We start from the raw sequence: 25616 nt of genomic DNA on the forward strand, positions 1-25616 counted from the left end.
AAAAGTGAAATTTATTAATCAATTTTCCTTCTCGCTCTCATGTTCGCTTGTAAAAATGAGATTGTAAACCAATCTTATGAGATCCAAATTCTTCCGTTTTCTGCTTTATGTGTAAAAATGTTTTTATCCTTCTGCTTCTAATTACAGCTTCTTTTTCTTTCTAAGAATGCATTTATCTCTTTCAGTAAAAAGAGCAGCAATAATATGTTGAACAACCCTGAAATAAATTTTGTCATGTAAAAAATTAATTACGCATTCCAAACCTGGTCACTGTAGCCCTCTGGGAATTGCCTCCGCACCTCAGGATCTGTAAATAATTGACAGATAATATTAATTGGCTTTGGATTAGTGAGCAAGCAGAGAATCACACATTAATATTTGATCAGAAGATGATAGCAACCCTGGCAGGGGATCCAAGGAGGGCAGCTGAGGCTGCTGTGCTGATAAGAGCAGGGAAGGACTTTTCAAGGCTCTCCCTTTACCCTCCTCCAGACAGAAAAAAGCTGTACATAAAACACACACAAAACACATGAAACCAAAAATGTCTGTGTGTACATACACGCACACATATATATAGATATATATGTATAAATATAAATTACTTTTTAAGAGAAGCCCTGGTGCTAGACTGGACTTCAGGCTGGTACTTGGGCTACATCTTTCCAGCTGCAATTTCCCACCTGGGCTTATCTCCAGGAAATGGTTACCCAATACACCTCATTTTGGTTAAAATCAGACAGCCAGTTTTGCCACCTCCAGGCACTCTGCTAATTTATCTCCATAGACAGTTTTCAGTGATACTAGATTACAAATCCCTCAAAATTACATTACTTATGTTAAAGTATGCTCCCTACAAACCCAAAAATATTTATCTAGAATTTGAAAGAGGCAATTAACACAGCTCTGGAACCTTTCTCATCAGGAAAACAAGTGTGAACACTTCAGAGTAGCAAGCATTCAAGACTGATGCAACGTCCTTACTCCTTTGGCTGTCAGAATAAATAATACGGTAGTATTCCCTGAGAAGTTATCTTAAATTTAATTAGAGATGTTCAAAAAACAACAGAATATCACGATTGAAATTATTTATATGACAACCTATTTAAAACAGATCTCTTCAAAGCCATCCGTTTTTCAAAGGAATACATCGGAGAAGGCCACATTCCATTCTACAAAGATAATTTTTTAATTACAAACACCAAACCATGTAACAACCAAGCAAGAGTTCAAAACCAAGTTCAATGCAGGAGCAAATGAACAGCATTGTGGCAGCACTGCCCTTCGGTGCCAGGCTGGGTTTGGTGCTGCAGACACGGCCCCAGGCTGGAGCAGACCCAGCTCAGCAGTCAGGGGTGGCACGGGTGGCACGGGCACCTCCCCTGCTGTCCCACAGGTGCCAGCCCAGAGTCCCCAGAGCAGCGTTCCCCGAGTGAGGAGCTGGGCCATGGCAGCTCTGCTGCCAGCAGGTGCAAACTCCTTCTCAAGGTGTACTTTGTTCACATGAGAAATCCAACAGCCCAGGCCTTTATAAACTTTCCAGCCTTACATTTTCCAGACAACCAGATGCTTGGTCTTAACATTTCCCTGTGATGTATATTCAGTATATCAAACTGTACATGCACACATCAGCAAACCCATCTCCATTACCACAGCAAACCAGAAACAGAGAGCAAGGGATCTCCTTTTAAAGCCTTACTTTGAAAGTGAGCAAAGTGTCCAAACACACAAAAAGATGTGACCAGCTGTGCTGGCATGGGCCCCTCTGCACACAGCTAGCAATTAACAGGACAGTACAGCTTCACACTTCAGCACAGCAAGTACAGCATCAGTGGTAAAAGAAACTATGCCACACCTATTAAGATGCTTATTTTTAAATAATTTTAAAATTAATTAATGGAGGGCAAGTGTTCAGAATTCCACAAAAAAACCCCCACCCAAATCAATGAAAGAAACAAATTTGTATTGCTGCAGACATCTGTAATGGTGTCTGAACATGAAACCTACATGTCCCCCCCCTTCTATTGATCCATTGCTCTCAAACTTAATATAAATATATATACACATACTGCCACACATAACATTTTATCATTTACCATTATCATAGGGAAATGAGGAACTCAATTTGACATAAATCCAAAGTGTGTTTGCTCTAAACACATTCGTCCATAGATGGCAAACTACATTCTCATTCTTGAAAAATGCAACAAAATAGATTAGTCATACAAAGTAATTGTGTGTGTGTGTGTGTGTGTGTGTGTGTAAACATGCATTTTTCCTGTTCTCTTAGCATCTTGAAAGCCCTTCTGCGTTCCTGGAGCTCCCTGCCATGAAGGACAGCCCAGTGTATTTCAATGAGGCCTGAGAGCCCCATCCGAGCTCCTGGTGCAGGGGCAGAGGTCTGAGCAGGGCTGGGGGAGATTCCAGAGCTCAGGGCAGCTGAACTCACCCTGAGCAAACCCATCCCTGCTCCTGCCTCGATGGTCCCACCTGAGGGAACTGCCCTGCCTGCCACCTGCCCGTGGGACACGGATACAGCCTGTCCTCAGGCCAAATACTGCTATCATGACTACTCAGAGCAGGCTCTCCCCTGAAGGAATAAGCACAAGTCGCCCAAAAATCACAACAGACATGATATCCAAGTTATTCTGAACAAGAGAAAACAAACAGATACAGGCCAAGCCAGCACCCAGGACTCAGCTTCAATCAGCACCACGAGTATCAGTGAAAACTGTTCCAGCACTCGTGTGAAATATTTGGCAAACACGTGAACAAAACTGACTGTCAACTCTGCCTGTAAAACTAAAGTAGCTTGGGGAACTTCAAACACTTTTACTCGCAGTAATTTGTTTTGCACAGTGCATGCAAACAGTTAGATGCAGCTCCATTGTAGTTGTAGACAGTAAGAAAGCCCTTTGCAACTCAAAACAGGGAACGCTGTAATTCCAGGTACTTAATAGGCTTTCGAGTGAAATGATGCAAAGTAAACACATGTAAAATACTGTTTTCAAGTTCAGGAGAGTGGAATCTATTTGCTGACATCAGAACAAGGGAAGAGCCAGGCTGAAATCCCAACCAACCTCTTGCCCAGCTACAGCAAAGCACTGAGCTGAAGCCTTACAGTCACATTTAACTTAACAGAGCTCTGAGAGCTCAGCTGAGAGCAGGAGCAGACCTTGCAAACCAGGAACAAACACAGTGCAGGTTAACCCCCAAAAGCAAAAAGTCACAGGAATTATGGAGATGCTTCTCAAACTAAACTTGTCCAGACCCCAAAACAAGAATTCAGGTTGTGCTACATGCTGAACTTTTCTGTTGTTGGTAACCTAGTATCTCCTGTTTATCTTTCATTACAACTGGTTTTGTAGTGTCAGCTCACAAAGATGACAAGACCCACACAGTTTATGCCTAAAGCAAGTGCTCACAAACTTCCCTGGAAAACAGCCATCCATAAATATAAATACATGCTGAAATACAGCACTGGAAACTGTAAGTTGCAAGTGTAAAGCAGAAAGAATACAAGCAATAACATTCCAAAATAAAGCTAAAATACACCATCCCATCTGCAACCTTCCCTTCTTGTAGGGGCACAAGTGCAAAGAAATACACATATGTCACAAACTTAAACTGCTGGTACCAAGGAAAAAGTCGATTTTATTCCTAATGCTTACACTCAGGTTTAAAAAGCTTGTTACCCAATGGCACGTAGTATCAATTTCCTAAGATCCATGAGTGATTTCAGTGAAGCCAGTGTGGGCTCACTTCCCAAGCTGACAAGCACCATTGGAAGCTCTCTTCCCACAGCATACAGCTCCCTACAAAGCAGCTGCTGCCACAAAATCTCAGCTGGCCAAAGACCAGGAGCTCCAGCTCCGTTGTTGCTCACTAGGGACAGCCTGTGCCAGGGAGGACAGGGCTGGAAATCCCCATACGAAATAGGTTCTGCGGCTATTTCTGCAGCAGTTTCCCTCACAACTATTTCAAGAGGTGCCTGTGAGGGAACAGCCGGAGCCACCTCCCAGTGGAACAGCGTGGGGGTTATTCTGGAGAGGGGTGAGCAGAGCCAGTGCTCATTCTCAGGGACAGAGAGCCAGGCCTTTCTGCACGGGCACTGCAGCACTCACAGACCCACCCAGGGCTAGCACCCAGCACACATCCCACACTGGGGCAGGGCATTCTCATGGCCAGCACACCCAGATCTCTCCTCTGGAAGAGGAGATTCCACATCTCATCTGTGCACATTACCTAGAGCACTGCATTCATTACTCGAACATATTCAAGCTATTATTTTAGTATTTCATTAAATATGTGAATGTTTCCAAGTTCTAAAAGCTATCCCTGCCTCTCCATACAGGATCTTGTTTAACAAAAAGCCAAGTACAGCAGAATATTGAAATTAGCTGTGAACTGTATAATCCCATTGTTCAATTTCATGGCATTTAAGACAGTACCTTCCCCTCCACACAAGTCTGGATGTTAATCCATGCTGGAACCTGATTTAATTTTCCAGATGACAGGATGGGAACATGTTACAATGGCATATTAGTGTAACTATGCTGCTCTTTTACTCACAACTTTTCTTACGTCATAAAGTGAGGAGTTATGCTTTTAAAAGACACGTGCCTAATTACTTCTACAAATAGCACAGCAAACTGGTCTGTGTTTGAATTTTATAGAAATTATAAGACCACATAAGTTTTCAAAAAATTAACAGAACATACTTCCTAGAGCAAACCATGCAAACCCAATATAAACAAACTTGCTTTTTCTGATAAAAGTCAGCCAATTTAATCCATTATGGTTATGAACAAATAACTTCAATCCCAAATTGAAAAATATAGTGAAACTTGCTTCATTTTTTCTCCTAATTATTTACCTCATTCACTTCTTTAAGGTCCTTATAGCTGCAATCCCTCTAAAATGAACTGGAATTCCATTCAGAGTAACTTTTAATTTCTATACCCACTACACATTCTCACTCTTATGCAACACAACTAAAAAGCAATGCAAACTTCTTTCCAAACCTCTGCCAACTCCTTGGTGCCTGCACCCAGCTCAGCCGAACACTCCTGCTTGCCCCTAACCTGCTGCAGCTCAGCCTGCAGATCCCATCTCAGAGAGCAGGAAGCAGGGGAGGAGGGAAAAAGGCGGGGATGGGAGGAGAAAATGTGGGAAAGAAAAAACCTACACACACACCAGAAGACAGACATGAAACCTCAGAATAAGTTCTGGCATATAATACATATGGAATAAAAATTTCCATTTTTATTTAATATGCAGCTTTAAGTCTTCAATCCTTTCTTTTTAAAGTGCACTTTATTCTAAAAGTGTGAAAGTCAGAAAATAACCAAGATGAAAAGAAAGTTCCGTAAGAAAGTCTTACACCCCATCCCACAGACCACTGCCAGCAGCACAGTGTGAGACTGATGTCACCCCAAGGTGTCACTGGGCACAGCGAGCACCCACAGCAGGCTCCATGCTCTAACACACACCCCAGGTGGGTCTGTAATCACCCTCTTCACCTGGCACACCACCAGGTGAGTCTGTAATCACCCTCTTCACCTGGCACACCACCGTGCACACAAACAGCCCACCCCAGGTGAGTCTGTAATCACCCTCTTCACCTGGCACACCACCGTGCACACAAACAGCCCACCCCAGCATCCAGGCTGGGCCTCAGTCTGCGGACACGGCCCTGCAGGGAGAGAAGAGCCAGGACTGGGGCCTCAGCTCGAGGCCATGGACAGGCATGTCACAAAAAAGAGACTCCTAAGTTTGCCTTTCTATCTTTAATAGAACATTTGGAATTCTGCAAGTGCCAAATACCTCACTGGTAACATAAAAATGCTTTTCACAACAGTTTAATCTAGAAACATAATATAAGGTTTGTAACTCAGACACAAAATGCTGTTCAGACTTCAGTAAAGTGATGTGAAAGCAGGAAAGACTGAGAGCAAAGGCAGTATAAAATATACATCATAGGAAACAGGAAGGAAGGGAAAAAAACAGAACAGATTAAGCAAATTACTATGATTTCCATAATTATTTCTATACTATTAACACATCAAGAGCCAGAGGGGCAGTGAAGAATAGAACTTTCCTTAGCAGTATTCAGCAACATCTTATATGCGTTTTTTAAAAAATCCTTAAAAAAATCTTTTAAAAAATCTCAAAAAAAGCAAGTTAAATTACAGATTACCTTGCAGATTTTTACTTAAGGCAATATACAGCTCTCCAGAACGAGATGATGTAGAGAGGTAACAGCTCTAACAACACAAGAACTGGTGCAAGTTGTCAGAGTTATGTCCATACACGTGGGGTGCACACCAGGTCTCTGATGATGCCCTCACACCAGGTTTCTGATGCCCTCACACCAGTTTCCAGTGCAGGCATGAGACCAGCAGCAGCTTTATGAGCCATTCAGAGTAAACATTAAATATGAGACTTTCACTGTTTCTGGCAGACAAACCAACTTTCCATCTAAAGGGGTTTTGGTTCACTTTACAATCCTGTTACATAAACAAAACCAATGCTCACTTCTTGGATAAGAAGACAGGAGAAACACTCACTGCCTTTCACAAGCAGAAGAGTTTCCCCATCAGTTATTCAGTGTCATGTCAAGCTGCTGAAGTGCCCAGCTTGCCATGTGCAGAGCATTCAGTCAGACCCTCCCATAAGGCAACATGTTCCACCTTAACTGCTATTATCTGCTCTCTTGGACTCTTATATGGAATGGGGCCAGGTTTAATCAAAACTTTACTAATTCTTTCAATGGAAGCTGGGAAACAGTTGTGGTGCAAGCAGTGTATTCAAAATATGAAATACAATTGGGGAACTATCTCTCTATTAAATCCTTAAGTTCTTTTGTTTCATCCATACCAAGATACTGGTTTTACAAAACCCAGTTGTATAAGGGTACAGACTAATGTCTATTGCTGCCATTCTAAACTGGTAAGAGTAGGGAGACATTTGAAAGCATAAGATGTCTTCAGTGATCAGCAAACTCAGAATTATTTCCTTACAAAGAAGAACAGGAAGCTTTCAGCCCAGATTAATTTTTAAACTGCTGATACTGACAGAACTAAAGCTAGAACTATAAGAAGGGGATGCATAGTATAGAGCTAAAACTAAAATAACAGAGATCAAAACCAGAAGACAAAATAAGTACTTATTTCCAGTCCTGTTTGTTACATGTTTCTCCCACCTTCATTTGAGGTCTTCAGATCTTTTCTCTGCACTGGTTAATGACTCTGGTGATACCTCGAGCCCACATTAAAGCACGGTTGATGAATCTTTTGAGTTTGCTGTACTGTGCACTTAAGGGGATATTTCTCTTGATAACCATCTGTTCTTCAACCAGCCCAGAAATGCAGTATTCCTGCAAATCGAAGCCAAACTCCAGGAGTCCTGCAAACTGCAAATTTTGAATGGTTTGTATTTCAAATTCTTTTTTCCCCTGTAATTTTAGTCAGCAAATTATACAGCAGCTAAAACTTGCAAAAAAATATAATTAGGTAAAATTGTACTCCAATGGTCAAGAAATTCACAAAGCCTGGCGTACAAAATGAAATACGAAGTGTTTTGAAACATTTTACAGGCTGCCTGTAATAATTATACAAAAGAGTTTAAATGCAGAAGTTGAATGGGAACACCTACTTTAAGCAGGCTTTTTTGGGGTTTAATAATTTTTTAATTTATTTGTGTTTGATCAGAGTATTTTTTTCTCATAACCTTTTTGACACTCTATAAATTTAATAGAGATGTGTTTTAAGTGCTCAGGCCATGAATACTGAATTTGTTTCTCTCCTGCCTCTTTGTATTTATATTCCGAGGCAGCAGAGTTGCCTGGTGACAGTCTCCCCACTTCCACAGCAGCTGGCAAGCCCTCCTTGTCCTGGGGATATGAAAGAATCAGTTAACTAATATTTCAGGCTCTGATTTAAATGTGACAGTCTGGAAGTGCCAATACCACGCAGAGCAGGATTTACAAGCTAAGGTTTTTCTAAAAGTCTCAGAAGCAATAAAGAAAGAAAACTAAAAAGACCTTTATCACATCTAGCTAACATGCAGCAAAAATTAATCCTGATTAATTAATTAATCCAAATTAGTGCATCATCTAGAGTTTAACAATACCAGACACAAGCAGTAATTGTCTAAATCTGTTAACTTAGATTCTCAGAATGCAAATTCTCAGGCTAAGACCAAAGCAACCAGAGCTTTGACAGCTTTACAGGAAACAGTCACCCCTTTAATATTTACAGGACATGTATTTCAGATGGCTTCTGAATGCCAATCTCAATGCCTGCTCAAGGGCCAAGCACATGCACCCAAACCGATTTCTCTAAGCTCACTTTGTACAGCAGCAAAAATAAAAGTTATATTTGATAGAATTAGAGCTTATAGCCAACTGAATTAATACCCAACTGTATTAATTAGCATACTAAGCACCTTCATTTAAAAAAATCCTTATTCAATTAATTTTACAAGAAATTTTTATGTAATGATACATTTTCTACTTTCCTGTGTCAACCAAATAACTTTTAACTTGGTTGTTGCTCTGAAAAAAAAAACAGAATTAATATTTTCATTTCATATTGCTTTTTAGCAATAGTGTATTAAAAGGAACTTGTGTAAAACCTCAATGTGGCCATGGCAATCAATCAGCTGCATTACAAAACCTAAAGGAATTGCTAATGAAAACAAACAGTATTTTCCAACACACTACAAGGCTTTTCACTAGCAGAAAATACTTGGAGTTTTATAAACATTTTCCAAGCTGTTTCATTGCTGTCATTTTTGGGTTTAGCTTTAGTGATAGTTTGACCATTTAAATTTGGTAATAATCTGTATTTTCTATGTCTTAGAGAACATTTTACAGTCGTTTAACTTTTTAAAAATTTCTTTCCAAACTTCACCAACCACAACAACTTCAGATGGACATATTGTCAGAGAGGCACATAAAGCACTGCAGAAATACATTCATTGCAATATGGATGGCCACACATCAGGTTTCATCTGAACTGACTGGAAAAGGACATGGAACAGAAGTGTTGTAGCCAACCATAAGTTCTTGAAGTGTTGTACTAAGGAAGGAAAAACAACAACCCTTCTCTTGAGCAACTGGATAATTGCCTGAACTACAGAGAGAAACCTTCTTTGTTACACATGCAACAGTGAATACTGATTTCCAAGCCTGAAGCTATGTAAGTTTCTAATTCAAACTCTGACCCCACGTTCATCCTCTCCATACTGATAGTCTCCAAGTGCTCCCAGTGCCCGTGTGCTGCGGTGCAGCAGCGCTCCCACACTGCTCTGTCACCAGCTGGGGAACCTCAGCACAGCTCAGAGAGCAGAGCTGCACCAGCAGCCTGATGGGGCTTGGGGGCTTCTGTTGGTGCACCTCTGCTTAGCTCAGGATGCTTCAGTGATCTGGATGGCACAAACAAAACATGCTTTGTGATGAGGCTTTAGCGATGATGCTTTAGTTCAGGATGCTTTAGAGATCCCTTTGGCACTGAAACAAAACAACTCCATCAAAGGTGTATCGCTGAAGACCTCACTCTCCATTCCATTGGTCCCTGCAGTGGAGATGTCACCACAGATGCTTTTGGGCATGGGCAGTAGGACACAGCTCATCTGCCACACCATAAATCTGATTCACCCATGGCCTTACCAACAAAGGATAGCCAGGCTTCATGAGCATTTCTGGGGAGCTGATTTCACAGTGGTGCTCTGCTTGCAGCTTTTCTAGTGTAGCCACACTTAGAGTTTCACCCTCACTGCACTGATAACCCCAGAAACCTGGGCCAAGAAACAGAACTGACCAAGAGTTTCCATGGTCACCAACACATTCCTGAGCTTTGCGGTGTTGCAAGTTCATATATTAAAAGATCATACGTAAGAGAGAGCACTAATTATTTTATTGGGACACTTCAGAACCTGGCCTTGTACCCTTCAGTACTCAGCCTCACCTTTTTGCTTCAGCCTGAGCCATGCAACATGCCCATCTCAACCCACCAGTGCTATTAGTGCTGCCCATGGTAAATGGTACATGGTAAAACAGTAAAAGTCTGTAAGAACAGGTAAGCTGGAATTGAGTTTAAAAAACAAAACAAAACCAGAGATTGGTGAGCCTCATGTAAGGCTGCAGCATCACTGAGAGGTCTCATGAAAGCCTTCAAGCAAAGTATTAAGTGGGAGGAAAGTTTGTAAGAACGGGAAAAGCATCCAGTATGCACCCCAACAAAACATTTCCACGGAGTCAGAAATGTTGATGACAGAAGTTGAACTTCTTGAACACCATTCCCAACTTTGTGGGGGTGAGGGGAAGGAGGTCCTAACATGGAAAAATACATCTCATGGAGCTAATGACCGTGAGATGAAAGAAAACCAAAATCACTTCATGCTCAGCTGTTCAGAATGACTTCTCTCTTTTGGAGGAAAGTTCATTAACTGGACAGCATCAGAGCACAGCAGAGCCGTGGATATATCGACACTTGCAGGACTGACCTAGCTCATGGCTGCAGTGCTTTCAGTCACATTAGCAGAGCTCACTATGCTGTGTGCACTGCTGAAACAAAAGGAAGGTCTCTGTGAAAGTAAGTTTGGCACATTTAAGCAGTGCTGTTGGCTTGAAGAAAAACTTGGTTTAGATAAAGAGGAGTTTGCTGATATTCAGCGCAGCTAGACAGGAAATCTATCATCTCGCTAAAAGAATTTAAAACATTTCTGCTACTGTAGAAAAGGCAAGGGTATCAAAAGGATTTTTAACCACAAAAAATGTTTTCAGACACTTGATACTTCCAAGATGTATGAGAGCATACATCCAGCTACCAAAATGCTCCTGAGAGAGTGGAGTAGTCCACTCTGAGCAGGAACATTTCACAATCACGTCACAGCCCTGGAAATCAGGCGTATATAAACCCAGCAATTTCACTAATTTCCTTTCTCTTTCCCTTGCCCAGCTTTAAGAAACCACAAACTCCCAACTAAACTTTCAGCCCTTTTCCAAGCTCTGCAGATTTGTTTCAATCTGGTCACCCTCAGCAGCAGATTTGCTGAAAACAATCTTTTTCCTTCACTACAATTCCAAAGGTAATCTAAAACTGTAACTTGAATCCACTTGTACAAACTCTCTCCACAGGCTGATGATCCAGGCTGTGCTGAGGTGCAGCTGGCCATTGACTCTGGGAGTGGGATGCTGGGGGAAACACTTCTCACAAATCTGACAAACTAGCAGGAAGCTCAAGAGCTGGGCAGCTCTTACCACACACCAGCACACCTTGAGCAGTACCTGTTCTGTTCTCATTATCTTATTCTGTGTCTAATTGGGACTCTAAGTTCTTTGCTCCCCAGCTGCTTTTTCCAGGTCTGAATTCACACTGCTCTTGTACTCTCATCAGAAGAAATTCAAGCACCAACAGGTCATTTCTAAGCACTCCCCTTTTTGCTAAACTCTTATTAGCACTACACCCAAACACCCTTTTTGAGAACAGAAATTAATGATATTTATCAAAATTTGCTCATTGAAAAATAAACATAAATCACTAACTCTAGTACCACAACATCAATGCTCCATGCCATGATTGTTCTACAGATGCTCCACAGCCTTTTCTTAAGTGACCTAAGTTCGCTCCATCTTTTTATGCAAGTATGTATGTTTAATTTTTAAACATGAAAGATTAAATTAGAAGTTACCCACACAAACACAAGTCCTTTTAAAAAGGCTCAAAACACTGTATTTACATCTGCAAGTACTCACGTTGTTACTACAACCTTTATAACCGAGCTTAGGTTTGCTTCAAACAAAACAGGGTTCTCAGTGATAGAGGCCCAAGAAAAAGCCCTGCATACAGTTAGTCTACAAAGAATTAACTGGATTAATTAGCAAGGGATTTGAGAAGCAGCTTGGAGCTAGAAAACCAAAACACTAAATTGTTTAAATACTTTGGCATTGGATCAAGGTTTCTAGGCAGCCCTATGTTCCATTCTCTCCTTTTTTTTTTGCTCGGTGTTTTAACACATTTAACCTGACGAGGTACTTTTTCATGAGATATGAATGACACTGTCAAAATACTAAAAAAGAAGATGTGAATTAAAAAATGCCACAAGCTGTTAGCAATTCTGCCAACATGTATGAGCCCAGGCAACATTAATTAAAAATCAATAGCTTAGGACATAAATAGCTCTTATCTCTGTTATAGTATATCTCTAACATAACTCTTTATTAAAGAAAAATAAAGAGGAAAAAAAGCCAGTGTCTATGCTATTATACTGACTGAATTGACCACAACAAAGCAAAAGGAATAAGGCAAAAACCCTGAGCAAAGAAACCCTTATGAGAAAGGGAGGACAGGCATATGAATGATTGGAATGCTTCAGCCTTGCACTATCATTAACACATAACTGGCTGGAAACAGCCACGCTGCAAATACTTGGAGAACAAGTTACCAGGAAGAACATTCCATGTTTTCAGTGCTAATACGATTCTATACAAAATCCTTCTGGCCAAGGAAATAAAAATAACATGCACATCTTTCTGTCAGCTAGAAGTCTCTAATCTGTATCACCCTGAGTTTATTAATCAGTATTTTTATTTTGCATCTCAACTAAAGATTGTCAATTCTCTGATAATTATAAAATAAAGATAAGAAAAAAGCAGGAAATTGCACTCCACCTTTATTTCCTTTAGCAACACCATCTTCAAACTAAAGTTACATTAGCAGGCATCAAAGCCAAAAGACTTAAGATTAACTAGGAACTTAAACCAGGGCTTTCAACAGCTGTTTTCACACTTGCAGAGAGCCAAACCTTTGAAAGACTCAAATCCATTTTCTAACACAATATCACATGAAGTCCACCAAGGTGGATGTGTAGTTTGGGTTTGTCATAACTCAGGACAACTATGACAATTTAGATTTCTGACAAGTTTCTACAGAAAATTAACATGAAACAGAAGATGTAAAATCATACTGAAATGGAAAGGCTAAGCTTAGTTTTCTTTTTGTATAACAACTCCTGCTTCATTCAATGATTATTAATGACAGGCATATCAAATGCTTCCACCAAGACACGGCAGTCTGTAATCAGTGATGAAGAACCCAAACAAATGGAAACATTTCACTGAGTTAACTGGAGTTTGAGTCCTACCTTGCACCTGTACTTCAGCACACTCCTGCTTCTTCCCCTCCCCTTGTCGTAATCCCAGCTCCCAAAAATTTACTGATTGAAGTGCAGCACAACAAAATCAAAGCTCTATTCATGAAGCACAGACACCAAGTGTCAGGACAGGGAAATAGAAGACCACACTTTTCACAAGATCTTTGGCTCTAACTTTTCATTGAGCTACAGTCAGAAATTATGTATTTCATTCTGAACTGTCCAAATTCCATTCCAGCTCTGGCCATTTCCAGGTAACCTTGTTTAAGGTGCACTGAATACAAGGTTTTGTTGCTGCATTTGATAGAACACAATTCTTCATCTATAAAGTTAATTATGCAATCTTAATTTCTAGTAGAAGTACATTAGAACATAGAACTGCCTTTATTAGAGTTCCTTTAAACAGAATAAATTGAAATTCCATCAAGTTCCCTCAATAATGCTTTTTGTCATTGGAAGATACAAGCTAGCCCTTTATTAACATTTCAACTATTGTCTCCATGGAAGGTTCAAGAAAACAAAACAATTCTGAGACTTTGTTAAATCATCTGTCTCCATTTTACTTGATCATTATAAATAAAACTGAATAGAAGATGCACAAGTAATTTGTAAACTCTTTCAAAGGATCTGATTTACATTTTTCTTCTACAAAGATGATCTCCCCATAACATGCTCCATTTGTGTTAAATATTAAATTAAGACACTCATACTACATATATGGCAAAAATGGAATATAATTTTGATATGTTTTGGAATTATTTTAAGCAGTCTAATGCTGTTTATAATACTGGTGCAAATACTGCCACCAGTAAAGAAACAAACATTAAAAAGGTGTCCTTTAAGCTTCCCTTTAAGGCATCTACCATAATCGTATAATTTGCTCTGGACATCATTAAAATGTAAAGTTAATGAGGATTCAGCTGAAAACAGAAGAAATGTAACCTATTTTCAGGCAAAACTTCTAACACTGCAATCAGAGGGAAAACCTCTTTGATGTCTCTTTGTCTCTTCTCATTAATTTTCTTTTGGTTTAAAAAAACACAAAGGCTGTTTAAACTAAAAAATGCATAGAAGTTTAAACATGGTAATTATAGTCAAGCTGCAATGAGGTCATTAGGTTTTTAAAACTTTGAGATAAACAAAATTGAGATGTATGACTATTTTAAAAACATGTCAATACTTAATTTTAATTGTCCATGTGATTGATACCCACTGTATTGGAAGGATTTAGTCTGGATACAGAATTGTTTCAAGATGATTTAGTGAAGGACAGAACCCCATGGCCGGGGTAGAGCAAAGCAATCAAGAAATACATCAAAATGATAAGCTGTAATTACTGTATTACTGCATTCCACATTTAGTATTTCTAAGTGCAACAAAACACACTTTTGCCATCCGTGCAAGAGAGATGGCAAATTGTGAGATTTTACTCTTCACAGTTCATTAAGGAATAAAATACTGAACAAGTTAAAGAATTCTATTTACTCACTACATCTATTCTTGTTTATGAACACTGCCAAGGCACACACAAAGCTGCACACTTCTGTTTTAACATGCTAATTCTGTCCAGCAGAAAACACCTTCAAGAAGTATCTTTAATTACACAATATTAATGCACTGTGATATACTGTAGTGGCAGATATTTCTAGCAAATAATTTACAAGTAAATTTTCCCAAACACAAACTAAAAACAATTTTTACCATTACTGTCTAGAAAATAAGATGATGGATAATCACAGACAGGCCTTAACAAATACACAGGGCAAATATAATCTGATCTTTAGAGTAGAAGGAATTTAATCAAATGATGCAAAATAATCATATTTATAACACTTTTCTGTGTGCCACCTCTAGATAAAATGGAATAAGATGAGATTAATATATTATTTTGTGGCAAATGTACAAAAAAATAAATGTTAATGCATTGTGGACAGGGGTTACAGCTTTAGGAGAGGGTTATTTACCCTAATGAATCTTTTTCTAGGTGTTTGATAAACTCTTCAAATTAAACTGAGTCAAGGACCAACAGACAAGTATCAGATAAAACCAGAAACTACTTTAGGTGCAAGTGAAGCACAACTCCAGGAGAAAATTTCATATTTAGTTCAAGGAAAGTTTTGGGCACTGGGGTTTGGGGTTTTTTGCATTTTACCTTTCCTCTGCCATGTTTTATTAGGATTTGCTCCGCCCTTGCCCCTGGAGCAGCTCTGTCCCACAGAGGTACAGCCCATCCTACAGCACGCACGGTTCCTGCCCCAGCAGAGCTGCTCCTGCCCTCCCGGGAGCCTGCCCTGCCTGTCTGCACCCCCTCAGTGCAGACTCACACGGACCCCGAGCACCGAACCAGCAGCGAGTCAAACACACAGCTCACCCCAGCAAACACCAGAACCTGCCTGCCTCTGCCTCTGCCTCTGCCTCTGCCTCTGCCTCTGCCTCTGCCTCTGCCTCTGCCTCTGCCTCTGCCTCTGCCTCTGCCTCTGCCCACACTGCGCTGCCCAATCTGCCATCGCCTTCACATTTTCACACTTGGCTGAGTCTGCTTTAAGTAATTTTGATAGGTGTTTCTCCACAGAGTGGGAATCTGGTTTTTTTCTCCACAGAGTGGTAATCTCTGGAACAGAAGATCTCAAGGATCTCCAAAGTATCTTACAGATAGAAATCGGAGACATTTCCTTAAGGAGTGCAACAATGTAAGAATCATGAAGAGGTCATGCTGTCACTATTTATATATTCTGAACTATGTGGTTTCAAAGTAAATGATTCTTCAAAGGAACCAAATATGGGATTGAGGTAACACCTGTAGAGTGCAATGGGAGTTGTGAGTTTAATTCCCTTCACCACCGCTTGAAATCCCAGCACAAATTCTAATGGTAGATGCTCCAGGCAGGAAAGTGTTCAGAAAAAACTCTCCAGAGTATAACCAATTCCAGACAATAATATTATCAGTATCAGTTATCTCTTCCTATCCCTCTATCCAAGGTTATCATCCTCAAAATGGAAGCCCAACTTCCTTCGTTTCTATTTCACTCTTCTATGAAATAAGTAATATTAAAGAGTAAATAAAAAGCTGTTTCCATCTTTAAAAAAGGACATAAAAATCATCTTCCCAGGAGCCAAAAATGTGTCAGCATCTGGAGTTTTGACAAATGGTTTACCAAAACTTGCTAACCTAAGAAGGACCAAAACCTAAATTGTCTCTGGTAGCACAGAAGGTGGAGTTTAGGATTTGTTTAGATTTGATTTTGGGTTTTGACAAGTGCTGAAGTAAAACAATAGTCTTGCATTAATTTTACACTTATTTGATAATCATCAAACCTCAAACCATCTCTTTTAAACTCCATTTCAGTTTATAAAAAATCTAACACCCAAACTGCAAACGATCAGAAAAAACCAACACAAAACAAAACCAACAAAAAACCACAGGAAAACCTAACAATGTCACTTTTTGTTCATGACAAAAAATACCACACCAAACGCAGGCAGCCCATGCCTTGGGCACTCTGACAGGCCTCTTTTCGAATTCCAGTTTACACTCTCTTCTTGCAAGGAACTCCCCATAACAGAAAGAACCAGCAATACAAATAGATCTCGTTCATCTTTTACTGCCCACAGCTGCTTTGCCTGAGAGCTGCTCCTGAAGCAGTGCTCTGCTAGGTGCTCTAAAGCACTCTGTAGTGCTGCAGCTACCAACCTACACAACACCAGGCTAAAGACAGACACAAATCCTAAATTCCAGTGCTTCCACTGAAAACATTCACAGGAAGCATCATCCAGCTGTGGATGGATTTAGGGGACCGTGCTAACTTCAGGGAAAGGAACCACCCAAAGTCCCTGCTCTGAAATCTACAGGGAGTCTCCTTTAAAGTCATTACTACTTTGTTTCTTTTTCACCTGAATGACACTCGAATTGAAAGTCCTTTACAGCAATGTCTGCATCCAGGTTAACTAGAGATGCACTAAGCTTTGAACAGAAGTTAACACTCATTAACAAGATTACCTGTTGTGATTGAGAAGAACCAAAAAACAAACCCCCTTGGAAATGCTTATGACTGAGAATGAACTAAAGTTTAAACGGCTCCCTTAAATAAAGTCACACACACATACCCTTCAACATCAACGTTTGGACTCTGTTCAAAGTACAAACTCTTTGCAGTTACTGGCATGGCAGCCCTATTCTTAAAGCTCCACAGTAAGAGAGAGTTAATTGCAACAAGTGCTCCACCAAATTCTTAAACACTTCAGATGCTGAAGTCTTAAATGTTCCAGTAATATTTGGTATCTAAATTGAGTCTCTCGAGAACTCTTTTAAAGGAACAGCCACTCAAATTCATCTATAAATTCAAGGAAAAGTATTGCTAGTGAATGAAAATAATTTGTTAGAATCACTAGAAAAACCTTCCCTAAGAAAGTTTCAGTTTAGCAGTTAATTCCAACCTGCAGTTAAAAAGGCACTAGCTGTCAGTCAGTTTTCTCACCCAACTCTATCATGAAAAGAAAAACTGACAGATCACAGGAGCTTGCCTTTGTAAACCAATTCGGGAACTTTCATGCTTCTTATTTGTTAGGTTAAAGGTTAAATTGCTGACCTCTGCCCTCCTGCTTAGCAGCCTTTCCCTTTTTCTGTAAAGCTTTATTTTGGGGCTGTATTTACATGGATTAGTCTCTTTTCACGCTAAGAAGGAATCTGTTCACAGCCAAAGCCTTAGTTCTGGTTGTACAAAAAGCAGTCACAATTATTCAGCAGCAGACAATGACCATATTGTGGATTTACAAAAAAACCACCTCAGCCATGGCAAGTTCTGTCCTTGCTGCACAAAACAATAGAAGAAAAATCTTATCAAGCATTCAAGAGAAAGCAAACAAAGCAGGCCCACTGTGAACTTGATGAAGATGTCAAGCTCCTTTAAAAAAATATAAATCAACAAAAGAGTTTAAAGTCTTGTGAGTGAGACATTCTGTGCTGAATTTTTCTGTCTAGTTAAACAGTGCCAGCATAGTAATATACTTCAGATTAGTAAATACTTGTGAAATAGGAAAGACTGTAGACAGAAGTACTTAAAGCATGAAGCAAAAAGGCCAAAGAGTTCTCTTCCCACAAAATAGCTCACAACAACAGAGAAACACTCAGATTTGATATTACTGGTTTGGGGGTTTATTAAACCTAGTACTATCAGATAAGAATACATCTGAAAATGTGTTAGATAAAGTGTATGATGACTTGCAAAATGACAGATTCTATTATTTTTCATAAGGTGAGTTTCTCTTCAATTGAGTTCTATATTTCATTTATACTGTAAAAACCAAACTGTAAACTGTCTTCACAAAAAACAGCTCAAACTGTGCTATTGACTTACCCTGACACTGCAGTCCCAGCAAGCTCTTTGTTAAAATCTTCCACCTTGTTTGTACTTAGAAGCAAAGCAATCAAATGGAAACAGAAAAACAAAGCAGCAGCTTAGGAGAATTAGAATTCCCAAATACCACCTACCTACTTAGCTTTGGTTACTTTTCCAATCTTGCTTTAGGAAGCTGGGTGTAGCAACACAACACTGTGAAGATGGGTAGGAAAACTCGTGACATGGGAATTCCAGCCCCTTCAACAGAAAGCCCTTATTTAATGGAAAGAGACCTGAATTCTGCACTTCCTTTGATATTTCTAAACCTTCAACATTTTATCTATTTATCAATACAGAATGGGCATATTAGAACCAATAAAAAGCTTTCATCTTAAAAAAATAAAGGCTGCTCTGAGAGGTGCATGGGTAAGGTTTACAAGCCTTTGACTGACCAACTCTTACCTTAATCCTAGTCCAGTAACTTTGCTTATGTTCAAGAAAATCCTTCATCAGTTTAGGAGGCACTGCTCTGCTATGTAACATTATAATCTGTAACAAAATCCAATGGTAGGGAGCAGCAGTGTGTCTGACAGAGACAGAAAGCTGCTAGTTCTCTCTACCTGTGAAAATCCTACCACAGAAACCACGGTGACAACTGTAGAATAATTTTAAGGCCCAAGTACATGGTGACTTCTCCCAGTAGAGTTAAGGACTTCGATTAGTTTAAGTTATACATTTGTGATCTACTGGGGAGGGGGGGAGGGAGGGAAAGAGCTATTACAACCCAAGGCTAGAACATGAAAAGTAAAGAAGGAAGTACTTAAACTACTCACAAGCTTCTAGTAGGAACAAGATTAGTAGTACATGCTACTCTAGGAGCCAATTCAAATGCAAATTTCATCCTTTCACTCAAACAATGATAAACTACCTCAGAGTTAATAGTTTCCTTCTAAGATTCATCTCCCTTTTCAACTTAGCGGTATGTTTTCCAGAAAAGAAAGAAGCACATGGAGAGTCTTACAGCAAGACCTTTTAAATTCTGTCATAAAAGAAGTAGCATAAACTACATTTCCTTTCCTAATCCAGTGAACATTTGTTAAACTCTAACATGCTCACACTTTGTCCGTGCGGTCGCGTTTAGGCTTCTAACTTACCATGGTTTTTTAAAAAACACTCAGAAAGAAATCCTTTAGCTGTACTAAACCATTTCAGCTTTTTCCTTGAACACACAGCAAGAATTTATGCTACACTCACAAAAAGATGAAAGATGAGGTCCTTGGAGAGAAAGGCCTTTTGGCACACTACATGGTAAAGCTACAGATTTGACATACTTTTATAATGTCTGCTTTGGCAAGAACACAAAAACCCCACACAAAAGCATGGTACGTCCTCCCAGACAGGGGTGTAGGGGGTGTTTTACTCTTGTGAGCATTTACTTTCAAATGCTCTCACTTCAGAGACTATTTTGATCGGTTACTTTAGACTAACAAATTCTCTTTTGCTATATGAACAGTTTGACAGTCAGACTACAATTCTCCTCACAGCCCTTTCTAACAAGAGAGAATCTTTGGCTGAAGTCCAGCAACAGCCTTAAATTTGTCACATCCTATTTTTGATGAATGATCTGCAGCAGTTTTAAGATCATAAAGTGCTTTGAAAGTTAAAAGAAAAATTTCACAAGTAGTAAGCTTTCACTTTCTTTATAAAGGTATTTAAACTAAATTTGCTAGGAGATCCTTTCTACTTCTGCATCTCAAAAAACCCGCACAAAACAATCTCCTGGCTGAGATGAAAAACACAGGAAAGAGTTGCAATGCACTTCTCTACAATGCGTCGATAGCACAGAACTGGCTATCTAGGAGTGCTTAAGTGAGCTTAAGCAGTTCTCTTCTGTAAAAGAAACAATAAAAGTTCTTTGTAATTTACTATCTCAGCTTCTGTGAAGTTTCAGTATTATGAAATGCCGCAACAAATACAAAAATCACAATCTTATAAAATGCTTTTTTCCTTCCTTTACACAGAGATTAAAAATAGGAAAATAAACCCAGTAAAATAGCTGCATTTCATAAAAAGTTTTTAATTATCAACATCATGTAACAATTTCAATGCATGACAGAAGATCATGCACCAGAGACACAAAACTTACCAGTTTTACTTTGAGCCAATATTTTCCCTAAAATATTTCATTTTCACAACAAAACCATGGCTATTTTTCCCTCTTTTTCTGGAAGTAAATGTGTGGGAGCTGGTGAGAAGCATTAGAATTGCAAAGTTCCTATGCCTGACATACTTATACCTGACACACACAACACAGATTTCTCCCGAGACAAATTCCATGTCCTGTCACTGTACAAACACAAGCTCTGTTCTCGTTTGCAGCTTCTCACTTTTGGCGAGGAGGCTCCAGAGCAAAGCATCCCTACAAAGAGGGAGTCAGGGGAGAGGAGGCCTCTAAGGATGAACAAGGAGCTCCTGGACAAACTAAACACAAACAGGCAGCTTCCAGAGGGTGGAAGCAGGGAAACATGGCCTGGAAGGAATGCAGAGGAACTACTTGAACAGCCAGGCATCAGGTTAGGAAAGCTAAAGCCCTGCCAGAAGTAAATCTGGCCAAGGACATCAAGAAAAGCTTTTATAGGTACATTGGTAATAAAAGAAAGAACAGGACAAATACATGTACTCTCAGAAAGGGGAATAACCAGCTTCCATTGAAACACCATGAGGCAAAAAAATGGTTTGGTGTCATCTTCTCCTAAGGAAATATATTTTTAGTAAGAAATACTCATCTTCATGCGGCCAGTCAGAGTTGAAGCTATCCTGCTTAACAATTCTCAAAAAAAAAGACATCACATTTACTTAAGTAGGAAAAATCTGTAAGTTTCCAAGTAAGACTTGTGAATTCAACAAAGAAAAGCACAAAAAACACCTTTAAATACAACCGAATGCTAGAATTGTATAATCTACCAAAGGTTTCAAGTACCAAAAATACACAATGCTGAGCACAGATGATTATTATTTCTAAACAATCTTGAGGGGAAAGGACAGTGAGAGCACAGGAAGCTGATCCAGTGATCATTTCCAGTCTCAGTTCACACATTTCACTGTGGTTTAGCAAAGTTCTGCCTGGACTGGAATAAAACAATGTTTGCTTTTTCAACTTCTTTGGTTTCAATGACATTTTTCTCTTTGTACCTTATTAAGTGTACAAAATATTCCCCAGATGATCCTGAAGCTTACACTTCTATGAATCAAATCTTAGGATCACAGAATAACTGAGGCAGGAAGGAGCCTTGAGGGGGCTCTAGTCCAAACTCCTGCTCAAACACAGGCCAGGTGTGAGATCAGACTGGGTTCTTCATGGTTTTGAAGCAGTTTGGTCTTGAAAACCTCCAAGGATGGAGATGCACAACAGCTCTTGAGTGAGCTGGTGTAATACACAACTCCTCGTGGTGAACAGGTTCCCCATATTCACTCAGAACGTCTCTTGATCCAGCCTGTCACTGCCCCTTGTTCCCCTGTGGCAAGCCTGGACACCCCATCCTGATGGGTATGAACCTCCCAGAGAATACTCATACATATACCCATATATATACCCATACATATACCCACATATATACCCATATATAATACCCATATATATACCAATATATATACCCACATATATACAACATATATAAACCCATATATATACCCACATATATACCCACATATATAGCCATATATGTACCCATACCCATAGCAGGGAATGCTGCTGCCCAGCTTCCCTGGAGCCTCCTCCAGGCTGCAGCAGCCCTGCACTCCTGTCTCCTCACACTGAAGTGCTGCAGCTCACTCACCACCTCTGCAGCCCTCCATTGAACTTGGGCTGGTTTATCGGTGGCTTTTGTGGAATGCAGAACAGATTTTTCTCTTCTGCAGCTGACCATGAACTTTGAAATACATTAAAGCTTAAAATTTCAGTTGATACTTCACAGTCACATGGAAACATCCTTTGCTACTTTCTCACTTTCCCAATTTGCTCTCCCATCCCACCATGGCTGGGGGAGTGGGTGGCTGCGTGGGGCTGAGCTGCCAGCTGGGGTTAATGCATGACAGCTACACTAATTCTTGAATAACAAAATGGAGGCAAGTTTAACCATCCCACAAGCCAGGCAATCCCCTACACTACAGCAGTGACAGATTGGAGTAATTCCTTCTCCTCAAGACCAAGTCAGAAGACTGGTACCAGAATTAAGAGCATTTTCAGTATCAACAGCACTATTATACCAGACACAAACTTCAGAACCAGCTGCCTTAGTTAATTTTGGGACCAACCAAACGGGGAGAAATAGTTTCAATCCTGCCTGACTATTTGCTTCTTACACAACTTTTATGCATTTTACTTTTCTCCACAGTAGCTGCTCCTTGCCCTGTAACATACATTCCCCGACTGCAAGAAAAAGAAAACTTAACCTGTATTCTTAGGATTTTGGCACGGAACAGACAGCCAAAACATGGACACAGATTACATGGAGCTTTCTAGGCGTGTATTTCTGGAATGGTAATTTGCCTGGGATACAGTATACAGCTGACACTGAACAACACAACTTTCATTCAGAACAGAAGGACAAAATATTTGGGTACACACAAATCTAAGGCTTCTGAGAATAAAGACCACGTCTTAAGTACAAAAAAATCATTTGGGAAAAATCTCCTAAAAGATTCTTCAGAGAGAGTAGCTTCAAAATATACGGCTAGTAAAAACAATTACTAAAATTCTTTTTTTAATCTCTAAAAAGAATTTCTGAAGATTTTGCACCTACAAGTGCATACAACAAACCTAAAAACACAACTAAGTGAAACTCCCACAGAATCAGTTGGTTTATAGAACAAAATGTATACTAAATTCTCCAATTAAAAACCTGTAAAGTAGTTTCCGTGCTTTTTAACCCACCTTCCCTCAGCAGGGAATTAATCCCTCCAGGGGGATGCAAACAAACTTCAAAGAGAAGATTATACCCAGACACTAGTACTGTACAATGTAATGTTTATGGTCAAATTTGTTCAGATTTTCTGGCACTAGAATCCAGGTCAGATGTGCAGAAACAAAGACCAGTTATTAAAAGGGCTCCTGCAGTTACATCAAATACTTGTGATGGCACAGAGCAGTAGGACAAGCCAAAACTGTATTCCAGCTACAACTCCTATGGAGGCCTTGGCAGGCAAGGAAGGACTTGCAGCTATTTGACTTTCACAGACTGTAACAAATACAGATATAAAAGGAGATAAATGGCTTTCCAGTCAATAAAATAGAGAAATCCTTTCTACTGGTTCATTACACCATATCTACCACACACACGTGATTGTTTAATAAAAGACAAAAGAAATACTACTTCAGTACATGCTGACTAATCATAATCATTTAATTGTTATGAACTTCCTTTTTGTGCCATTCTAGAGACTGAACCCTCACAACTCTACCTTGAACTAAATTTTGACATTATGAATTTCAACCTTTGCTTTTCCTGCTTATTTGTTCAAGTTCCTCAGGTGAGATAAAAGTGCAGTCAAAAATTCCCAAATGTACTTACATGTTGGTTTCAGCAGTTATGGGACTTCTCTACCATAAACATAGGAATACTTATCAAAATAATATTACAGAAAAATACTTGTGTAATTATGACTTGATAACAATGCTAAAAACAGTTAACCAAATCATAAGCTGCATCTGTGCCTAATTTCCAGAGAAAGTCACTTGATCAAAGGGAAAACTATGGGAGTAAATAAAAATACTTCTGTAGACAAGTAAGAAAGAGGAAGTAAAAACAAATTCCAAACAAGATGTTTCAAGAGTATTTTTTGGTTTAGAACTACCCTTTTTTACATGAGCAGCAAATACCAATCTTAAAAAGCACTTCCTTTTTCAACCTCATCAAGAAAAGAGTTATTTCTATTTTAAAAGACAAAAAGAGACAAAACAGTCAAAGAAACCTGAAAATTATCCACAATCAGGTACAGAAATATAAATTCCTAATTTTTAGTCCTAATTGTTAAAGATTCCACAGAACAAGTAATTAAGATATTTTTAAAAGCTAGAACAGCATAATGCTAAATGTATTTCATTATCTCACAATATATGGTTCTTAAGAACAGTTGTAGCCAACAAAGAGGTAGAAACAGTGCAAACGGTACCTTTCCCAAGGCAACTGACTCCTGAGTGGGTCACCTCTGCATACACCTCAAAGGTAGTTTCTGGATTTTGTCTGAAACAAGAGAAGGTATTTAGCACACTGAGCATTTGGTTTAAGTGCACTTGCAATGAGGCAGTCAGAAAGGGCTCTCAGCATGCACACAGTACAATACCAACCAGAGAATCTCCATTTCTTGGTTTACAGCCCTGAATGATTTCTCATCAGACCTTTGGAAGGTGCTAAATACAGGGATTTTTCCAGGAAAAAAAAAAGGGATTGGGAACTTTTCACCAAACTGAAAAGTCACATTGTCCAACACTGAACAAACAGCATCCAGATTCACATTTTCATTACTGTGACCCTTGGGTTCAACTTCATGACATCTATTTGCCCAGGAAAAGAGAAAAAAAAAAAGTAGATGCAGTCAAGAGGAGGCAAAATCACTTTCTGCACACACTACTGAAAAACTTAAGAGGCTGTATTTAGGATGAAGACAGTGCCCCTTTTTAATACCTGTCAAAATATTTCTAGCTCTCTGCCAAAAACAGGCCATGCTGGAGAATATTACAAATGCACGAGGTTTGGTCTCATGAGACTCCAGTCTTAACTCCAGAAATTTGCCAGATGCATGGAAATAAGTGTGACAGTCAAAAACCATACCAAATTGAGCTAGAAGATGTAAATTATGCTTGAGGAAAGAGATTTACTTTGCTCAAGAGTTATAAATACACCAGCAGTAAAAGTAAAAAGTTAATGATATTACTACAAAACAAACAAAGAATTTAGTGTATATTTCCAGTTCTTACTAATTTAACTCTCTAAGTGATGCTCTGGAATTACATCTCATAATGAACATGCAAAGGCAGCAGGCGATTATATCTGAAAGAATATTTTGACTTTATTCCTAACAATTTCAGCTACTCCAGATATTTTTTATGAGATTAAAAAGACTGAA

At 39.4% G+C, this 25616-nt stretch overlaps 1 protein-coding gene across 5 annotated transcripts in view; it reads right to left on the reverse strand.

Annotated features, from left to right (window-relative positions):
* Positions 1–25616, reverse strand: part of DENND1A (DENN domain containing 1A) — a 146916-nt gene that overhangs the window by 116230 nt on the left and 5070 nt on the right. For all 5 annotated transcript variants that reach the window (XM_059486570.1, XM_059486567.1, XM_059486569.1 and 2 more), the window contains exons 2-3: positions 24663–24733; positions 264–307 (exon numbers count right to left, since the gene is read on the reverse strand). In XM_059486570.1, coding sequence (XP_059342553.1) covers positions 264–307; positions 24663–24733 — 115 coding nt within the window. The remainder of the gene's footprint in view (positions 1–263; positions 308–24662; positions 24734–25616) is intronic.

Source organism: Ammospiza nelsoni, chromosome 20, assembly GCF_027579445.1.
Source record: "Ammospiza nelsoni isolate bAmmNel1 chromosome 20, bAmmNel1.pri, whole genome shotgun sequence".
Taxonomy (NCBI): domain Eukaryota; kingdom Metazoa; phylum Chordata; class Aves; order Passeriformes; family Passerellidae; genus Ammospiza; species Ammospiza nelsoni.